The sequence below is a fragment of the Egretta garzetta genome, unplaced genomic scaffold (genome assembly GCF_000687185.1).
Source record: "Egretta garzetta isolate BGI_Z169 unplaced genomic scaffold, ASM68718v1 scaffold18, whole genome shotgun sequence".
In the NCBI taxonomy this organism is placed as follows: domain Eukaryota; kingdom Metazoa; phylum Chordata; class Aves; order Pelecaniformes; family Ardeidae; genus Egretta; species Egretta garzetta.
In genome coordinates this window covers 4,773,784-4,796,334 of record NW_009260616.1, presented here as the reverse complement: position 1 = coordinate 4,796,334, position 22,551 = coordinate 4,773,784, and the positions used below count along the sequence as shown (strand labels likewise).

General features: G+C 35.9%; 1 protein-coding gene across 1 annotated transcript in view; it reads left to right on the top strand.

Annotated features, from left to right (window-relative positions):
* TBC1D32 (TBC1 domain family member 32) overlaps positions 1–22,551 on the top strand; it is an 80,229-nt gene that overhangs the window by 33,459 nt on the left and 24,219 nt on the right. The window contains exons 24-26 of the mRNA XM_009645194.1: positions 11,659–11,781; positions 12,998–13,106; positions 13,597–13,690. Of these exons, the coding sequence (XP_009643489.1) occupies positions 11,659–11,781; positions 12,998–13,106; positions 13,597–13,690 (326 nt within the window). The remainder of the gene's footprint in view (positions 1–11,658; positions 11,782–12,997; positions 13,107–13,596; positions 13,691–22,551) is intronic.

The window sequence follows — 22,551 nt, the reverse complement described above, 5'->3', positions numbered from 1 at the left end:
AGCAGTAATAGAAACTGCATGTTGTTATTTTCCATTGTTGATTGAAAAGAACATGTGGTACATCCACTGTAGTGCATAAACTAAAAATCATACCAAAATACGAAAATAAACAAAGGGTTTGTACAGCACCATATTTAGATCAGTTTGGTTTATCTAGTCTCTCAGTAATTATTTTTTTTTTATATGATGGTTTAATTATCACCAATTTCACCAAAACTTATTTTGAGAAGTAGAGTACCATTTGATCCCAAATATTTCTTGAACCTGGAGGAACACTTAAAATACGCACTGTCATGCTCATGTTTTGTAATATTAAATGGTTTATGATATTTTAATGTAGAAATTACTTTGTGCATTTTTTCTGTTTTCCGAAGTTGAATATATAAATACTTGAATTAATATTTTTGTTATGAACATATTTTGTGCAATTAAAATAAAAGGTCTGCTGGATTGTACTTCATAGTATGGAAAATTTTGGTAACCTTGCTTGGGCAAGATATAGCCCAACTGATTAAGTACTGCAATGTCAGCTTTCTGCAGCTGTATTTGTACTTTGATATCACAGTAAAATTATTTCATACTATGTATGAATAACTGTAAGATACAGTATAATTTGCTGATAAGGATGAGCATGAAGGAGATGAACAGTGGCAGAATTTGGAGTTAAGAGATATATGATTTTGTCATATAAATCAGAAGTTATAAATGCTGTTTTGGAGGAAATCACTAGTTGGATAAGAATGGGAAGTCCTAAGATGAAATTTGAAAAATAAGATATTATTCTTCATTTAGGATTATACTGACTCCATAAAAAGCTTGACAGAACTCCCATTGATTTAATTAGGGATAAGGGAAAGTGAGATGTTTTAAAATTTAAAATAATAGTTTGCTTTTAAATTGTGTTCTAACTTTATAAGGTAAAAGAACAGATTTCTCCTACAATATTAGGAACCCTTGTAAGGTGTAAGCAAAAATGAATTATTCAATCCGATCGCGTAAGTGGTTAACTCCCATGCTGTAGGACAGAGACGGGCACATACATATATGGATCATGTGTTGAAGTTGTGTTGAATGCTTGCAATATTTTTAACAAGGCCTATATCCTGTGAAGTAACGGAACTACCCATAACTACATGTATGAGCAATGTGACAAGGTCATCTGTAATCACGTAAAAGAAGCTATATTGTTACACAGACAAGATGAGCTTGAGTTCACTGTGGTAATGACATTTTCTGCTGGACACTGACAAAGTCAAAAACCCAGTGAAAATCCAATCAAACTGACAGATTTCAAGAAAAGATTAAGTCGTATTTTCAGTGTGGAAACCTACTCATAAAAGTGTTTGATACCTTAATAATTAAGTAGTAATGAGATAAAGGAAAAAATTTTGAAACCTTTAAATATAATTTTCAATAGAGGCTTCATGTTCTGCCAGGACTTGTGGAATCTCAGTGATACCTAGGACCTCATATGTAACTTAATTTTTAACAGATTCAGTTGTCATCTTTTTTTTTTTTTTTTTTTTTTTAATGTTCAAAAGCCTTGTCCCCTTCCCCCCTGCCTGTCATTGCCTTCCCTCTAGAAGAAAGGAAGATACAGTTCTAGGGATTTTAATATGGGCCTGTGTATACCACAGATAATGTAAGACTGTATTTTCTTATTCTTTAGAATATGCTTTTCATGAGCATGTGGGGCTTGCTGTACAAATGTTTTTTTGCAAATAATAGAGAATTGGCACATGTAAGCCTTTTATTATGACTAATGCAATGCCTGCACAAAAAGAATTTTTATTATTACACAGTTATTCAAAGTTCCCTATTAAAATGATACCAGAATTCTGTATGATTCTGGAATTTGTCATGCTCACTGTATTGTTTACAGTATTAAGGCTTGCAAGAAACCCTAGGCTATACTATCTGAATATGAGAGGTATACAGTTCATTTTAAATACTAAGTTCCATGAGCTTTTGTGAGTGCTGCTGACTGCAGACATCTGTGTTTTGTGAAGTGAACCTTGCCCTGTGTAGTTGGTTTGCTCCTAGACCAAATTCCATCAAGAATATCAAATTTAGCAGCAGTTAGATCAAATATCAGATGCTTAACAGATCTGAAAATTTAGGAATTTAATTAGAAAGAGCAAAAGATCTACATTTCTCTTTGCTGCTATGTAGAAATAAAATATTTAAGTGTTTGTAATTGCAACATTGAAAAACCAAACAGTTGTGTGACCAAATAATTTCGGTGAAGCATTTGTCTAGAAACATTTCTTTCTGCTACATGTAATACCAGCAGTACAGCCAAACCCACATTCTTTAATCATTCACAGATCTACGCAGCCATATACTTGGCTATTTGGTCAGGTATCATTGTACATGTGGCTCACCCAAAGCTGAGTGTTGAACTTCAGATCTGCTTAACTTACAAGTTATACTTTGAGGTCCTGTAACCCCCTGTAACTGTTCAAAAGAGTTACAGGTTTGCTTACTCAAATGTTAAGCAACTTCTGCAATTTAGAACTACATTGTTCTTCATGTGTATACTGTGCTTCAGTGACTTAAATTTACTTTAGTTACTAGCCGTATAACTACATACGAAACTTAAAATACATAGGTATTTCCCCAGTCTGTTTAATCCCCAAATTACAGATGTATCTACTTGGTTTTAATGTTAATATTGCATTTTCTGGTGGGTGATTCTTTTAATTTTTTTGTAAGTATGAATTCTGAACTATTATGTTGAAGGACAGTCCTGCAGAGGCTCTGCTGTTAGCTTCCCTTTTCAAGCTTGCCCATTCTGAAAAGCGGTGTGCGTGCAGTAGAAATCAAAGGGAAAACGTAGGGAACTTTATTTATGGATTTGCTTAGCCAGTATCTCTCAGTCTACAAAGAACGCTCCCTAGAGTGCATTCATACAGACTAGGTCCTGTGTGATCAAGCTAAAATACTCAGTTTCACAGCAAGCTATAGGCTAGTCTGAATCTGTTTTTTTGTAATGCTTAACTTGGAAGTATCTTGGCCTAGGATTCTTCTTCAGTACTTTCACAGACCCTGATCTGGTATGCCTTTAATTGCAGCTATTGCGTGCTTCTAGGATGAGATTTATTCACTTGAAGGTCCTTTTCATCTCATTTTAAAATTGTTGTTGTTGTTAATAATAATAATAATAATTAAAGGGAAACTTTAGGCGAGAAGTTGGAGATAAGAATAGAAAAGTGGAAGTATATAAACAGTTCCTAACTTGTATATGGAAAGATTTTCAAACTGTGAGTTCAACTTCAAAGCACATTTGTACTTAATAGAAGCAGAAATTCTCTCAATCAGCCAATGTTGGTTGATAAAAGAACACTGAAGGCTGTCTCAGCCACTCTTTTGTACAGCCTGAAAATCTGGGTGCACAGGAACTGATGCAAGAATTCTCAAGTCTTTCTATTTTAGAATATTCTGAATTTAAATTGCCATCAGAGCACAAATCCTAGAGAAAGGGAATTCACAGCAGTAATCAAAGTAATAAATTTTTAACATACTAAACACAGAGGATTTTCTTAATTTAACAATCAGCTTTATTTCCCTGATACATTGATCTTATCTTATATGATATTGCATGTGAGAGAGACTGATTTTCATAAAGGTGTGAACTGGAGATCTTTACCACCTCCCTTTCAAGGCCAAGCTCTTTGAATCTCTGTAACTTACATTAACAAAGGAATTGACTAAACAGTGGTAACATACTTTTTCTTTTAGACTGATGAATTATATGGCATCGAGGCAACTTACCTAGTATTTCAGTACAGTGAACACATCCACGAGTTCTGAGTTTTTACAGCCTGCCAAGAAAATACATGCATGATATATATTTTCAAAGCCTCTGCCTAAAGCATTATTCAGGCATTTACATATTGCTGTTCTCTCTATGCAGAAACTGAGTGTTCTGTGAATGTTAGTGACACTGTGTTGTTAGCTGGATTAAAATGTGGCAAAATACCAGATTTTTACCTTCGATAACCGACCCCTTGTCCCTAAAAAGCATCAGTACTCCAAAATAAATTCAAAGATACTCAGTCAGTGTTGGCTTCCATAAAACACAGGAGAAACAGCATTACTGGGAGTAGGCAGAGACTGTGGGCAGTGGGAGGGGGTCAGAGTTGGTCTACAGGCAGCTTTGCGAAAATTCCCCTCATTAAACAGGGTACATTTTTAATATATACTGTTCCTGGAAAAATGTTTTCTTCCTTTTTTTTTTTTTTTTGGGTGTGGCTATATGATGATATGGCAGTAATAGGCATCTGAAAAGTGAAAAATAAAACCCTTTCATTCTTTGGCCACTGTGTATTATGTATTTACGTATGCCACTATAGATTTTTTTTTTTTTCCCCCCCAGTGGCTTATTTTGACCGTAAGTCAATAAAATTCCTAAATATTGTGAGGTCAGAAGACCTTTTGGTATGTATATTCTGAATCAGAAGAATCTTTGTTAGCACCACACTTGTTCATTGAAATGCCTCACACTAGTGGGCATCAGGCAACACGGACAGCACTCTGTTCAAGAGTTTGGCTTTCTGCAGGAAAATACCTGGAAAACGCTGAGATAAAATACTTTTCCTTCAGATATGCAAATTAGGACTGTTTAATTTTAAAGACAGAATGTGCTTGCTTAGCATTAGAGATATCTGAAGATAACCTATTTTGTAGAATCATAATTTAAAATGCAATAAAAATAGATTTATTTTAGGCCTGTGTAAGGTAAGTTTGAAAAAGGAGTATTTATTATAGTGCTCTGTGTGAATCTTCTGAATGCATTTATGTTTCTGTGGAATTATAGAAAATTGTAAATGCTAGTCCAAATCATGTGTTCATCACTATTGGCCTCAGGATTGTAGAGCTACAGAGCCTGCTACAGATAGAAAAATAATATTGGCTTATTTTCAGATTTGTGTAATAAATATTTTGACATTGTTACGTCACATTTTTTTTTGTCATATAAAATATCATAGTGAATATGTTTTTTCTTATAATTCTCTATTTTCTTACTTGCTGAATGGGTGCAGAAGATGATAAAAATGCATTGTATCTATTTCTGTTGGCCTACAAAACTAGTAAGAGAAAGATTTAGGAATGAGAATTTAAATGGCTTATACTATATTGACATCAAAATCAATCAGCATCTTGAAATTTGCCTCAAAGCAGTATGTATTAGTCAAAATTTCATCTAGTGCACTCCAATGAAATCCAGGAGAATGAATTAAATCCTACACGAGCTGGGAGATGTGATGGGCAAGAGACAACTTTGTGAGTTTAGGAAATACGGATAATAAACACTTGTGCATTCTTTTCCATTGTGTTTTCATCTGCATTGTAAACACACCCTCTTAAATATAATTGCATTTTAATAATCAGGTAGCTTCGGCATATGAAATAATTTGTTCCCTTAACTGTACTTACATTATGTGTATTGTTAATTAAGAGAATATGTGATTTTAATGATTGCAACACAATGGAAGGAGCATTAATTATCTTGTTTTCTAAAGGCAGAAGATATGAATCCTGATCATTCTTTTTCCTCAGATCAACTTGCTATTTAGATTTATCCCCTCTTTTTCTTTCTTTCTTCCTCTCTCTCTCTCTCCCCCCCCAAGCATTGTGAGTAGCAGCTTTTTGAAAATGTTTGTATATAATGCTTTAAAATCTCATTCATTATAAATTGAAGCAAGACTTCTTATTTAAAACTGGTTTTAAACAAATTCAGTTTCCCCTTTAGAAAACATAGCACTCTTTTATTAGTTTCATGTTTTCTTTTCCATCTTCCTTGCAGAGCCAGAAACAAGGCTGTACCTCTTGCTTTCCATGTATCTTTGTTTTAAATATACTGTCATATTCCATGAACACTGTTCAATGCCACTGATGAATTTTTTTGATCACTAACATTTGAATTGACTGGCTGGTACATCTACTCTTGCAACAACATTTATGGTGCTATTGGCTGGATGTACTGAAGAAACCCTTCTCATGCCAGGTCCCGTGGCATTCAGCGTCCTTATGCCTTTGTGAATGGAGGAAGGCCATGTTCATAGAGTTCTTCCTCTCGAGGGGAGGGAGAAGTATGGCAAGAGAAGGGAGGAATTGAGCCTGACAGTATTTATTTCTTCCTCCCAATCTACCAGATTTGAATTCTTATGATGGAAGCATGAAAGACTATATAGTCTTCCAGTTATTTCCTACCAACCCTTTCTCAATTAAATAAGAATAATTGATTAATTAATTAATGATCCATTTTCTATTATTTTAAATGTGTTTTCTGTTTAGTAAGTGATAACAGTTCTTTGGAAATGAACCTCTTCCTTCCAAGTGTGCATGCTGGGTGTGTATGAGGGAAAAGACTTCTGCAGTAGTGGTCACTGGAGAGTGCACATGTCCTGTAAGTCTTTGACCTCTCTTTAATAATCCGAAGGTAAAAGAGTACAGAGTCTATGTTAGTAGTGATGGGGATTTGCAGCAGGATTATGTTGGCATGCTTCCGCATTATGTAGTTATACAGTTAATTCATTGTTTTTTGTTAGTTTATATGCTAATAGAAGTTTGTTAGGTTTATTAATGTAAAACAATTTATAATTAATAAAATAGGAACAGCCAATTCTCTGATAGGATTATGTCACTTATTTGTTGATGCTGTTTTTCTTTACTTCACTGAGGGGAATTAAAATGCTTCACTTCCTGCAATTTAAAATCTGCTTCACATCTGAGTCCTCTAGGCTGGCAAGTGATGCTCATGAAAAGCATTTTTGTTTAGCTAGGGAAACTCTTTTACCATTAGCAATCACATTGCATGTGATTTGTAAGTACATTGGGTAGCTAAAGTGCTGTAGGTGCTCTTTTGAAAATCTTTTCATGTGGAAAATATCGTAAGGAATACATCAGTCCCTGAGTTTTCTTACTGGGAGAAACATGACTGCCCTGAGGTAGTAGCTTTCAGTGCCCCAGGCATCAGAGGTGTAACTCAGGGTATTGATAAATACTCTGTATCCAGAAGATCTCATATTTTTCAAAACCACTATGAATATTGCCTTTAGTGGGACAATTAAAAGCCTTGATTCATTAGGAAGAAGACCTGCGGAGGCATGCTCTTGCTGCTCATTACTAATGCCCTTTGTTCAATCTGCAAAGGCAGCATGCAAAGCTTTGCATGGCTGAAGCTTCCAAGTGCCTCTTGTGTTCTAACGCTGACTAGGTAGCTTTTGGCTTCCTTTTTTTTAATTTGCTAGCCATTTCCCTTTGTTTACTGGTCTGGCACACTTGATAGTAATTGCCACTCGCTGTTTGGATCAGTGTTCTCATTGGACCTCAGGCTGTTATTCAAAGTGTAATAAAGAATAAATCAAATTGGTAATGTAAGCTCTGATGTTAAATGTTTCGAGGCTGTCCCCCTTAATGATGACACTGGAATTATTTAATGCAAATTTTGCTTTGCATTTCTTTGTTGGTGTACATACGTATTTAGCAAGAAGGAGGTCCTCCTACTGCAAAGAATTTCCAGTCCTCATTTTTTTTCCCACTTATGTTTTAATATCAATTCCTGGGAGAGAAAGAAGGACCTTACCTTGTCCTATAGCTGAGTTCTCTACAAATGTCATGCTGTATATTTTGCACTGGCCTGAATCAGCCATGCCTGTGTCTGTAGAAGGCAGTAACTTCAAGCCAAAAGAAAACCTTTTACTAAAGACCAGTTTAGCCCACCATTTTGGGGTCAGTGGAACACCTTGTAGCCAGCATAGGTGCAAGCATTTCTGGTTTGGTTAGCCACTGCACGCTGCCTGAGCTCATGTATTACTGAGATTGTGGTATAGGTTACTTTGGATGTGCCAATTCCTTTTTTCCTTGTGGTGGGTGGACTTCTGCTTATAGCATGAAATTTTATCTTTTGCTGGGACTGTGTACTGTCTGGGATGGAGTTAATTTTCTCCATAGCAGCCCATGTGGTGCTGTGTTTTGGATTTGTGTAACACACCCATGTTTTGGCTGGTACTGCGCAAGCACTGCTGAGCAACAGGGCTTTCTTTTTCTCCCCACTCCCCAGCAAGTAGGCTAGGGGTGTGCAAGAGGCTGGGAATGAACGGAGTTGGGGCAGCTGACCCGAATTGACCAGAGGGATGTTCCATACCATATGCCATCATGCTCAGCAATAAAAACTGGGAGTTCATGGGATTGATCTTGCAGGAAGCCATTGCTTGGAGACTGGGTGGGCTTTGGTTTGCTAGTGGGAAGTGGGGAGAGAGCAACTGGGTGAGTGCTTAGTTGCTGTCTGGTGTCTACCCACCACAGAGTATTAAAACTACTGTATCCAAGAACAGTATCTTGCATCTTTCACTGCCAGCCGAGCATTTGCAGGCATCCCTGACATCCCTGACATGAGGGCAGAGCATTAGATTAGCTTTGGGAAGAACATATGAGTAAGGAAGAATAATCTATGGGAGTATAATGGGAACTGCAGAAAGCTAGAATTGCATTTACCATAATAAAGGTGATGTTTGAGAGAGGTACGATTTGAAGTTGGGGGGGGGGGGGGGAGGGGGATAGACAGCTGAGAAAATGGGAGTACAGGGAACATCATATTATTTTGTGATCTTAAAAGGAACTCATAGAAAAAATATTGAGAAATATGATAATAAGCTGTCCTCATAATGGGTGTTTTTAGCAACACCGAGAAATTCATAGGTGGTTTACTTATATTATTTTCAAATGAAAAAATTCAGAGAGGCAACATTAAAATTAGCAATTTTTTTAGTGGCTAAAATTATTTACTAGATGTTTTACATCCTATGAAGGACCTTCTGTTCTGCCATAATTAAAGAAGTCATGATTCTACCTTCCGAAACCAAGGAGATAGTCAGATTACATAGATACACAAGTAGTGGTTAGCATGCCTTCTTTCAGACTAGAGATTTCTACAGTGAAGTATTGGTTGTGAAATTATACTTGAAGGACAAGAATCCAGGGAGCACTCTCCAAGAAAGACAGGGATGGAGTAGGACAGGAAATGCAGAATTCAGAAACAAAATTAGTTATTACTGCCATATTTTCACAACTATGATATGTATTTTGACTTTTCTGAATTTCTTTAAAATTACTGTTCTATAAAAGACTGCCTTCAGATAAAATAAAAGGTTATCTGTATTGCAGTTTGTTCCTGGGAATATGGTGTATCTTCTTAGTAGTTTTCACAGAATTATAGAATTGGGATTGAAAGTCCACTGCTCAAAATGGGTTCGACTAGAGAGCATTACTCAGGGCTGTGTCCAGGCTGGTTTAGAATATCTCCAAGGCTGGTGATCCTGCAACATCTCTGGACAACCTGTTCCACTGTTTCACTGCCATCACAGTACGTTAAAATGGAATTTCCTGTGTTTCAATTCATGCCCATTGCCTCTTGTCCTTTCACCGTGTACCACTGAAGAGAGACTGGCTTCATCTTCTTCAAACCTACCTGTCGGGTATTTCTACACATTGACAAGATCTCCCCTGAGCCTTCTCTTCTCCAGGCTGAGCAGTCCCCACTCTCAGCTTCTTTCTTTATGTCAGATGGCCCAAACCCTTAATCACCTTTGTGGCCTTTTGCTGGACCTGCTCCAGTGTGTCCATGTCATTCTTTTACTGCGGAGGCCAGGACTGGACCCAGCACTCCAGGTATGACCTCACCAGTACCGATAGAGCGGAAGGGTCGCCTCCCTCACATCACCTTCTAGCAGTGGTCTTCCTCACACAGCCCAGGATGCCATTGTCCTTCAAGGACATGTTGGTGTCTCATGTTCAACCTGTTGTCCAGCAGGACCCACAGGTCCTTGTTTGCAAAAGTCCTTTCTAACAAATAAGTCCCCTGTCTGTACTCTTGCATGGGGTTATTGCTTCTTAGGTACAAGACCTTGCATCAAAGCATATCTTCCAATTTGCAGCAACATGTAAGTTGGGAATTCTATCTTCTCCTTAATAATTTTGTTTTAAAGTATATCTCAAAAAGATATGCTTTGATTTTATTGTATTGTATCTTTCAAGGCTTTATACCTTTTCATAAGCGTGCAGTCCTTATAGATAGGCTGTTGAGCTGGGTGGTCTGATCCAATTCTTATGTTCCAAACACAATTAAAAACAAACAAAAAACTCCACAGCCATATTCAAACATACTCACAAATATACACACTATAAAATGTGGGGGGTTAGGGGTTTTTGTTTGTTTGTTTTTTAGTTTCAAACTTTAGTCTAGTCTGTACATTTATGGCTTTGGAAGCTAATGAAGGGAATGGAATGTCTTCAGTAAAGCTTCAGCTTCAGTAAAGCAATGAAATATTACCTTTAACCAAATATCTGTGTTTCAGTGGTGGCATTTTTAAATAGATTTTTCCATGTAGATTAAAGTCTCATTTGAATGCCCTGGCAGAGGCTGCTCATGTTAGATCTCACATATTTTGTCATTTATCCTACCACTGTACCTTCTACCTAATTTTATTTGCTTCTGGTTCATTTTATTTTTTTTGCTCTGCCTTGTGTACCAAAGGAGATGTTATAAGCATTCTCAGTCATCAGTCTTCTCCCAAGTGTTTTTTTCCCAGCAGCTCCCCAACTGCTGAAAGAGGTTCTTTTGCCATTTAAACTCATCATACTTAACAGAAGAAATGTGTCCATCTTCATAATGGTTCAGGGCTCTTTTTGTGGATTTTTCTTCTATATAATAATAACAAAAAAAAATATATAGTTGAACTGTCATTTCTTCTTCTGTGATTTAGTCAAGTACTGAGAACAAATCAATGTCAGGATATAGTTAATGTAAAATAAATAAAACTTGAAGAGGGCTGAAACTGAACAGATCGAGTTACATTAAAAAAGCAACAGGAAAAGACATATTATCATCTTGACTATTTGATCCTTGGCCACAATTGTGTGAATTTACAGGTGTTAAATATCCAGAGAATGGCTTGTAAATTGTTGCTATTATCAGTAGAAGCATATTGGGATTTACATGGAAGAAAGTAAGCACTGACTAACAGACTACAAATTTCAACCAGTGTTTTCTCTAGTTCATATCAAGTCATGTGAATGCAAGTGTAATGCTGATCAGACTTAATTTGTTGGTTTTGTTACATGTTAAATCTGTTACTGCTTTTGAACTGTGTTAAACTTGATTGTACAGAAGTGCTTAAAAGCCTGTTTTCTAAAGGAAAGATGTATTTTTATCTCCCTCCCCTCCTCGTCCCTGCCCACCCCCACTTTGGACAACCTGATTCTGACTTGCCTTACCAGCCTATTATTATATAATTTCTTCACCTTTCACATGGACTGTCTTACTAAGTCTGTGTCACTTTTGTTATTCTGTGATATAAACTCAAAAGCAGACTGAGCTGACCAGTGAATATTTTCTCTGATTGTTCAGTGCACATGAAAAATCTGTTGGGAACTATTCCCTGTTTGCTCAAGGCTGTGCCACTTGCGTGGCTAAAAAGGATATAAAAGAGTGTTCATGACCCAGTTCTGTCTGGGTATTTTTCAGACATTTCAAGTTTTTTATTGTTTTTTTTTTCCTTTCCATTTTGAGATCTCATAAACATGTTTGCCTGTGTCTTACCCTGCATTACTGGATTTCTGACTGATGTGCTATCATTTCAATGTGTCCTGCAGGTTGTTAAATGTGCTGTGCTGTGAGCTCAATACCCTTTTACTCTTGGAGACTCAGTATAAGGTGTCACAAGTTTTACTAACTGCTCAGGAGGAAAATGTCACAGACACTTCAGAAGGACCAGGGTAAGAAGTGACTGATGTAAATATTATTTTAACTTTCAAACTTTTCTCCTGAGACCAAATACAGGGATACTTTAGTAGCTTTAAATCTACAAATGCCCTTACTCAAGTTGACGTCTAATGTGCATAAGTTTACGTGCATGCAAGTTTATCATCAGTCTTAAATTATGAAAAGATACAACAGTCTTGTTCTTTCTCCCATGTCCACCTCAAAAGTGTAAGAAATAAAAAAGCAAATATTTTTCTTATTTTTATTTGTATTAATCTCAAGTACTTTCTTAAAAAGTGCAAAATTTGTGAATGTAAATATACCTTTTTATTTTTATTTTATATTATTCTTTTATATTATGTATATTATATAAAATTCAGGTATTATTTTAACGTTTATGAATTAAAGGCATCATCAGTACTTGGGGTTTTGGGGGTTGGTTTTTTCTTTATTTATTTATAACTTAGTTGACTCTCCAACTTCTGTGACTTTCCATTGCTGACTTCTAAATAAAAATGCACAATGCATCCTTTCAAGAGGAAAAGTGTATTTTGGGGACTGTCATTTAGTCACAGGTATTTTGTCCTTTCTCTCAGCATGCTGATTTTTGAGAACTGTCCTCCTACTGTTTGCTATATGGGACCAGTACAGAGTTTAAATCAAACAGTATGGGTGAAATCTCAGCAGATATAAGTGAATGTATGACACCTACTATATCCTTACTAAGGAAAAAGTTGTAAGAAACTGGATGTATAAGAACTGATTGTTATTCCTTTTAAAAAATTTTGTATCTTGGGCTTCAGACAGCAAGTTGGCTGTTTATTAAGTCATAAATAACTGCTTATTTGTGACAGCAGAAATTTGCTGTAGGCCAAATAAAGAGCAAATTTTTATGGTCTGTTAGCTGTCTCTACCCTAATTACTGAACACGTGGGCATAACAAAGCTTGCAAAGTTTTCTACTCTTGTGTTCAGTAATATTGCTCAGATGTTTCCAATCAGCAGTAGGTAGGGAAGTACAAAGTTAGGTTAATGCTTACAGACATCTCAAAATACTTCAAGTTTCTGTTTATTTCTTTATGTCTATGTGTTTTCCAGGTTGTGTTTTAACTCCAGTATTTATCTCAAGGTATCCTTGCTCATTAATGTTTTCCAAATTAAATGGTCAGTAAATCAAAGTGGTTCTGACTTTTGGAGTGTTTTGGATTTTGTTTGGTTTTTTTTTCCCCAGAGATTTTATAATTGATGGTCTATCGGTGGAGAGAAACCATGTTCTTGTAAGGATAAATCTGATTGGAGGACCACAGGAAAGGATTTTGCCTTTGAGAGTACTAGATGAGGTTAGAATCTAAAGTTTAACAGTTCCGCTTTCCACAACCTCTGCCTTCATTAATTGAACCTGGAGCTTTCATCGATGTTGTAAGAATACAGTGTATGTTAAGAAGCTCCTTTAAATGTTCTGCTTCTCACTGGCTGTCAGCACAGTAAAGACAGCTGGATTGATGTATCAAATTGGAAATATGGTTTAGTGGGTTTTTTTAATTTTTATAGAAACTGCAATTTCCTTTTTGGTTGAAAAAAAGAACTGTAAAATCAAAACTGTCAGTGTTATATACAGTAAAAAACTCTGGCTCAAATGCTTATTGGATTTTGTATCCTTTAACTTTTTTTTTTTCTTTTTTTTTAGTTATGGAGTATCTCATTGCAAATTGTATTATCAAGCATAATTTTGGCGCATAGGCAATAATTCTGGAACTTTACCTGTGTGTTAATTGAGCAAATGCTATTAATTCTTCTCCTAAATTAATTTCTTTCTGGTCCTGTTTCTAGGGCAGTGATCCGTATCCTTGGCCAATGTTTTCATCGTTTCCTTTGCCAAAGTGCTATCTTGCAGAAATTCCTAGGAAAGCTGAATTCAGACAAGGTATATACAAAGCATGTGAGCAATGTAGATGTCAAACAAGCATCTCTGTAGAGTTTTAAATTTTTTTTTCCTTCTTCCCAGCCCCCAGATTATAATCTCATAAGTACTTAAGGATTTTTTTATTGTTGGCTGCATTCACAGCTAAATAAGTTCATTTGGTTTTGCTTGTCTGGCTTTGTGCAACTGTCAATCTGCAAAGCTCTGTTTAGTAATCTAATTCTTATGCAAACTTCAAGATTAACCTTTTGGCTCGTCTCAGGTGGGTGACTCATGAGATGTATTTATATCATCTCTCTAGTAACTGAAGCAAGACAGTACGGTTAAGCTACAAATTTTTTGTACACTATTTTCATGATTCATATCCCTGTGTTTACAAAGCTTGGTGGTGTGTGAAATAGACAGCGTTTAGGATAGTTGGTTTCCACGCTGAACATCAATTTGGAATGTGGGCAGACTGAAGAATCCTTTGAAGAACTATCTAGGCAAAGCAGTTTAATTCATACAGAGAAACCATTTTAAGGTTTTAATTTGCATAGACAATGCAAAAGAATCTGATGAATGGTTTATAGTAAATAAATAATTCTTTGTATTTGTTCATGTTTACTGTATTCTTGAAATGTACTTATTAGAAATTATTTGTGAATTTCCGTAGCAGATAAAGATTTTCAAAAGTGATGGAAATTCTACAGTAACTGGAGAATACAAAATAGTCTGTTTATAAATAGCTAGGAAAAAAAATTTAAAAAGAAAGGTGATTCCCTTCTCTGACAAGAGGAAAGGCTGTGTAGTTATAAAAGGAAGGGAGTTTTCTGTATCTTAACTTTGCTAATACTGTTCTGGGCTTCCCAAGGCAATTTTCATAAGACAACACTGAAATCACCATAATGTGGGTGCCCAGTTCTTTAAATATTTCTTCAAGGAGGCAGGTAGTATTTCTCTTAGATTGGAAAAGCATATTTTATTGTATCCCACAGCACTTCTCTCTTCTCTTGTTCAGAGCAATTCTGTTGCTTATCATTAACAAGTGGGATAATGGAATGGAGATTGTAGTTGTCACTCTTGTGGATGACAACCAGCTAAGAAACCTAGGGTAAAACTTTTTGACTAACAGTAATTTGCCGAAAGGAAGTTTCAAAGGTTTGCAGATGTGTCTGATGAAGTATTATAATATTTTTATTTGAAATGGCATTTTTAGTATTTAAGTTAACTGAAATAAAAGACTATATAGCTAAAAATAAATAGAACATTCAGTTTCATAGTCAAAATATTTTGTATTTGCTGTTTGGGGAAAAAAAAAAGGAAAACAAAACATTGAAAGTGTTCAATTTCAGTTCTGATTTAAAAAAAAAAAAAAAAAATTCTTTCACCAAACTCTGAATATCTGATTTGCCAGACTGAAGCTTTCAGGATATGTAAGTTATTTTGAAAGGAAGTACCAGAATAAATAGATAAAAATTGAAAAGAATGAAATTAATAAATTGCTATTTCCAGTGCTTGGAAAAAAAGAAATCAAGAGCATGAGTAGAAGATGGGGAATATCTGAACAGTATTCCTCAGTACTACAGTATGGCAGTGATAGGAGTGCTCTTTCACAAGAGAGGTTAAAAATATGGTTATGAGAAAGATCTGTGAGTTACATCTATACAAGACAGAAGATGATCTTTGTCACTTGAGGGTGGTGAGTCCTTGGGTGGGGTACCTCTTGCACGGGCACTGCAGTCTAAGGAAAATAGATCCATTTGAGGGATTCTAGAGCACAGCTACAGATTGTGACTTTGCAATATGGTACATGAGTCTAGATTGAAATAATTGGAACTGGCTGATGCTGAAAAGACAGAGGTCATGCAAGTCTCTTAGTATGTTAAAAGCAGTTATAAGGAGGGCAGACTGATAGTTTTCTATGTTCCTGTGCAGAAAAAGGAATAGTTCGGTTACTTGGCAATAAAGATTTGTTACCAATTAATAAAAAAACCCCAAATCTGTAGGATGCATCTTGACGTCATGAAATCATCATTGGAGGTTTTATGAACATCTTTGATGATGTGAATATTCAGAATCCACATTGTATGTTACTTACACAACTCACTCCGAGGTTTTAAAAACAATTTAGGCAAATACTTGTTAAATTTTAATTCTGCTTCAGCGCAAGGACATGGACAGGGTTCACACAGACTTCTGAATGGCAAGAGTTCTGCAACTGTGCATCATATGAGTGGGGATGCAGGACTGCTTTGTTATACCTGTCACCAGGCATTGAAGGCCAGCGCTGTGTTCCTGAAATTCCCTCAAGCTGTTTGCATTCAGATTTCATGCTGCAGTGTTGCATTGTGTAACCTGTGCAGTATCACTCCTGTCCTCTTTTTAGGGTGTTTCTGTTACCTGAATAATTAAGACCTCTAGATTCTTAGCACTGTTAAAGAATGTGCAGTTTCTTTGGCTGAAAAGGCTGTAACTGTAGCTTTTGTTCTGTCTGTCCTGACCTCTTATTTACCTCCTCTTTTATTACCCAGGTGACATGGACACCTGAAGAGAAGCTTATCTTTTCTTTCTCCTTTGAAAATTTGTCCTGTGTCCATCATGTAATTGTGATGTCAGCTGTAAAAACATAACCTGAGTAGGAAAAAAAAAAAAGGGTTGCAGATGTGCACTCAGATATGATATTGTTGTCTCTGAACATGTTTCTGTTCTGACCCTTCCTTTAGGTGGAGTTGAAGGACAGATGTAATAACAGAACTTTTGTTTCCCAGGGGATGTCTCAACTAATGGTAGTTCCCTTTCTGAGTCCAAGATGAAATTATTCACTGAGTATTTTGGAACTAGTGTGGCTGTTGCTCGCTGAAAAGATTATGTACTACTTAGGTCAGGGAGCAGGAAGCTTCATTGCCACAGCCCTAGACCTCACGTAGCCTGTGAATGTATCTAGTGTGATGGAAACCATAGATAAAATTTAAAGTAGCGTATGATGAGTGGTCACTGAAAAACACTTAATCACATTAAGTTTTTTATGAAGAAACCCCAAGAAATAGGATTTTTTCCTTTGCCCTCTACATTCTTTTGAAGGACAATGGTAAACATGCAGCATTGGCACCTTTTTGGTTGTTCAGTTGGGGGGGGGCGGGGGGAGAATAATTAGCTGTAAGAAAAAGCAGAGCAGTGCTAAGTCTTCAGAGTACTGGAATGTGTTTTCCAGCACTGAGGCTTGAAGGCTGCATCTTAGAGAATTTTTTTTTAACACTCTTGCTATTATTCTGTGCTAGTGTAGTGCTCACAAACACTGGCAATTGGGTATTTTGCCTCACTGGATCAAAAATGAAGCTATCATAATTTGTGCTGGTAAAATTAATAACTAAATTTGAGTAGTGGAGTAATTCGTCCATTTCATTATGATGCTTTGAATGGGTAGACTCACCCAAAAACTGTATTTGTATTTGAGGAAAATCTGTAGCGCATCACTCTTTACAAATATCTGCCCTGGTTTTGCAGATGTTAGGTATTTGCCTCTATGGTATGTGTCTGTAGGAAAGGATATATGGAAAAATAAACTTGCTGGGTTGTGTATTAATATGCATTAATTATTTAAGCCAGTACTTAGAGTTGGAAGACTATTGGATAAACAGTATATTAATGGTTCACTTCTGTCAAAGTTAATTTATAGTGAAGCTTCAAATGATTTATGCAGATCATTATTTACATGTGGAAATGAATTATGCAATTTCCACCTGTTTACACTGCAGCAAGATACCCTGTTGCTTTTCTTTTGTCTTAATTGTTCAATTATTATTTCAGTAAGATAATTGAGGAAGAACTATTAAGTGGTTTTCAAAGTGTGATATAGTCCTTTGTTATTCAGGAGACAGCTATTAAAAATAATGGGTTCTTTACTTGTAATATTAACTACACTGTACATTATTAAAAGTTAAACTTCTTAGAAATGTATTAAACTGTAATATTCACTCTTCTCTTTGCACAGATCTATTTTCCTCCTCTTCTCCTAGCTCTGCAGTTGTGACAGTTGGTGATGAGTGTGACTGAAGAATAGTGTCCGTAATAGTCCTGCAATGATGCATTCACTGCTTAGTGTTTACATATACCTAGGCACCCCATCATTCATTTATTTTACTCTCTTCCTGACTCGTACAGTCCAGAATTGCTACCAAAAATCTTCTATGATAGTGTCCTTAAAGTCTTTTGAGGTTTTATCTCAGCCACTGTTTTCTGAGTTCATTGCTTTATGCTCTAACTTGAATGTGAACGTGCTGCCAGGTTTCTGTTTTGTGGTTGTTCTTTTTTTAAAAATCAGATGTCTTTTCAGCCATGTTTTTTTTGTTACTTGCCTGAAACTAGCAGTCTCTCTGTTTAAATTGTTCTTTAACTTTTTCTGTCAAAGAAACAATTATATTAGCTTTCCTGTTATCCCTTGTAATTTCACATAAATATCTTTACTTGCACTTTGACTTTTTCCTCTTTATTTTTGGCTCAGTATTCATATATGAGCCTGTTGTCTTCCACTCTTTAAGAAGTCCACTCAGTTAATGAAAGGTGAAAGAGAAATGAGTGGGCAGGTCTATCAGAAGCGTTCATGGGCTTTCCTAAAATGGATATCCTCATATGGATTTGTTTTCATGTAGTAGTCAAATATAATACAGTCGGGTTATTCATTATCTCTAAATTTAGATTTTGAATAAGCTAGACATGCTTGTGGCATTTGTGGCGCTTTTCTAAAACATGAATTTTCCTAGTTCTTACCCACTTGAGACACAAAAGCTAGCTGAAGAATTATTTGAAGAATTATAAAGCAACATCTTTTAGTCAATGAGATCAGTTAAGCCTGAAGAAAGTTATGGTGTGGTGGTTCAGATTTCACGTGCAGCTAACTGTAGGTTATTTGTAGTGCAGTTCTATGGCTTCATAAACCAATAAAAGTCATTATTTTTTTTGACAAGGCTATACAAAACAACAAGTGCTAGCACAAAGGAAGGGATGGGATAGCAAAATATAATCACATATGAGGATGAAGGCAGAACTCAGCAGATTAATTAAGTTGACATAAGATTCTCTTCAATCACGCTGTTAGGGTATGATTTCTTGTTACGGTTGAAAGTTCACTATCCTCAGAAGAGGAAGGTCTTACTCATTTCCTTCCTCACTTTTTCTTTTCTTTCTATTGCTGTGGGTTTTTTGGGGTTTTTTTTCTCCTTCCTCTGTTCCCTCACTTCCTGTCCTTCACCTCCTTCAGTAGTTCTGGCACTTCCAGAGAGAAAAAAATAATTCAGGTCATTAGTCTCTGATAACTAGTGAACCCATTTAGTGACGTACCAGCAAAATGAAGAAAGAAGAGCAGGACTTCTCTCTTTTGGCATTGGCACCTGTTTAGAACACCTCTAGTGATAGTGTGAAAGCCCACCGCCCAAGCAATGTGCATAGCCCAGGACTCTGTGGTAGTGGGAGTTCCAACTATGTGGTAATACTGTTGGGCAAGTTACAGTTGCCTACTAACTTGTGAAATTGAGCTGACATTTATTTGGTATCATGAGTCTTTTGGAACTGATTTTCGTTCAAACTCCCCCTGCCAAGGTTCTCATTTTTGTACAGTAATGACCTGCTGGAGGAATTCATAGTCCATGTTCAATGACAAGCTGTTAAGTGAATGGTTTAGCTGGAAGAAAAAGTTACTGTGAGTTACCACAGTATGATACCAGTTACAGTATGTAATGGGTATATTAAATACATGGTTATGCTGTAGTATCTTGGTTGCATGGATTTTAAGCTTGTTTCTCTGTCATTTGAGTTTTAAAATTCCTGTGAGCTCTCTGAGGATCCAAAGTCTTGTATCTGCCTTGACTGGGGAAAAAAATCCATTGGTTATGTAAAAATGAGTTCTTGTTTTCAGTAGGTTGCTTGCCTGTCTCTATTCTGATGACAGAAATGGAAATTAAGTGTTGACTTGGCAGTTGTGATAAGTAGAAAGTTCATATTTTACTGAGAGTATTTACTCTTGGATTTTGTCTCTTTAGACTTTTTGCAGACTTGCATACACATATCTGCATTAGTTATATTTGATACATATTTGAAGTTGCTTAAGTTCCTTTTTTATTAAAGACTACCTTCCCAGAGGAGCCTTAAGGCAAATGCAGTAGTCCATGATCTTTAGCAAAATTTCAGAAAAAGCTGTAATACCATAATCTTTATTTCCTTATCCTATTGTTGGAGCATAAATTAACATTATAAAAGGTTACATGTTTAAAGATTACAATTTTGAATGCATTGATGCTGCTAGATACTAGCATGTGTGCGTTTCAGGAATCACAAAATAAAGATTTAATTTTGTAAAACCTGCAGGAGAGGAAGAATATTAGAGAGGCAAACTGTGCAAATGTCAAATCAGGAAGCCAGGAGGAGGGAGCAGAGATGGATGGGAGTTGGTCTTGAAGTCCTACTTCCCTGAAATTACTGGGGGTTTTTTTAGCAGTTTTACTTCCTTCAGAGGAATCAAAATTTCACCCTGGTCTCTGTTAAATTGACTGATTAAATCTCAGCTTCTAGTCTCTGATCCTCATCTGCCAAACTGAATTACTACAATCCTTTAGGAAGTAAAATAACTATTTAACTTGTAGAGGGGTGTCTTTGCAGTCCTAAGATTTTCCTCAACCTTCACCTGGTACAGAAATAGCAGAAAAGGGCAGAGAAAGAACTAGAAATCCTACTGATAATACTATAAGAGTAAATCCTTCTTCACATTAAATTTTCATACTCACGTAAGCTGTTCTAAGCATCAGCGCATATTATTTGGAAAGATACTAACTGGGGATTTAGTTATATGAGGATGACAAAGGAATTTCATGTTAATTAATTTGGAATAATTATTAATTATAATAGTTAAGTTACTTTAATCTGCTTTTTTTGAAATACTGTGTATCATATAATAAATCCCAGTGACAGGGATGCAATTTACTGATTATAAATCAGTAAAGTCTTTAAATCAGCTTAAAATAAATTATATGCAATATCATAATTCTGTTGTAAATAATCATCTTAGAAGAATAAGATAATTTGAAAATAGTATTTTTATTGTGAAACAATTACATTGCATTGGAAAAATGAATCATGAAATATACTAAAGAAGTAAAAGCAAGAACAGGTATTCTAAATAGCTGTAGACTGGCTATTGAATCTTTAATCAGAAGTCTATTTTCGTGGCAGAATTAATTTCTGTAGTGTTTTTTTTTCCAAAATGTAGAAACAGAACGAAGAAGAGTTTGCAAGGTATGAAGAACCTTCATCACCTTAGTGAATAGCTAGTAGTAGTAGTATAGGCTATGATCCTTTCGTAATGATGGGAACTGCATGGTCCCCATAGCAAAGGGATTGTGCACAGCAGGAGCGAGTGCATGTGCGTTTACCTTATTATAGATACCGCCTTTATTTTTACCTGGAGTTGAAGAGAAAATATTTCATGGCAGCACCAAGTGGTCTGGGAACTAAGTTGCCTGAGGAGAGGCAGTCTAATTGACTGTTTCTATTTTGTAGGGTCAGGATTTTCTGTTAGAAAAGTGAGTTCGATCAGTTTTATCTTAGATAAAATTACATTATAAAACGTCTTGGCGTTTGAACTTAAAATTTGTTCTGCCTTCAGAAAAATAGAACTTGAATAGTCAGCCCTTCCCAGTATGTTAGCGTTAACAAATCTTGCATATGGGAAGAAGTTATTTCCTTTTTCGTTTGATCGCTACCTTGCATATGTTATTCAGGGTGCTGTGTCATCATGTGTCACGGTAGCTTGCTAATATTCATCATTCAGTGTGAATTCCAAGATAGACATTTTGTTTGTAGAAGATGTTTGATTTAAAGAAAAAATTCTTAGGGCTTTAAGTACAGATATCATATTGTTGAAAGCCAACTTAACATTTTCATGTATGGTTACATATGCTGGTTCTCCATCTGTCACTGTGGTTCTTCTGTTTTCAAACCTCTGTGAGACTCAGCTAGTTGTGCAATTTACTGCCTCAGCCTGTGATATTTTACTCTAGAAAATTGGTAAAGTATGTGTAATTTCCTCTAACTTAGTAGAAAATAGAGGGGAAAAAATATCACTTTAGCCAAGAGAGAACAGAACATACTTAACTGTCCTTTTATCATTGCATCAATGGCAATTTTAATTTTGAAGGCATGTCTCCCTATTGTTAAGAGAGAATGTGTCTTTAATAACAAGGTAAAACTAACAGTAAGGAGCAATCTTTGAAATTCTTTCTTTGCATTTAAAAGGAATGTTTCATAAAGATCTTTTTGTAAACTGTTCCACAAATTTGTTTTATAAGCAAGCTGAACATATAATGAAAAACATTTTCTGATACGTTTGTGCCTCATATATAACAATTGTACCAAAAGACTGTGTTTTAATAGTGCTCAGGCAAAAGGTCAAGCATGCGCAAGTTAGAAAATGCCTGAATTGTATTGTTGCATCCTCTGACAGCACCAACAAGAGCCTTTGGCCCTGGGCTGAAGCATGTTAGGTGCACCTAGATTCTTCAGAAAATCCAATTTAAAATTCTAAGTTTCTCTAAATAGTAATGCAAAACTTGCAAGGTGACATTTCAGTGACAGCAAAAGTATACTTTTAGTGTAACTTTTCGTCCCAGTTTTAAGTCCTTGTGCTAAAGTTGAGGAATGCTGGAGATCATCAGCAAAGCTATTATAAGAATTCTCATAGCATGGGCAACCTAATGTATTTTTGCAAAATGTACTCGATAGGTATGCCTAGCAAGCTGAAGGCATACACATATATGCCATAATATCTGTCCTTAGTAGAAGCATCTGAAGGAAACCTGCTTGCAGAAACTTTGTATGGAACACTATTATGTTGC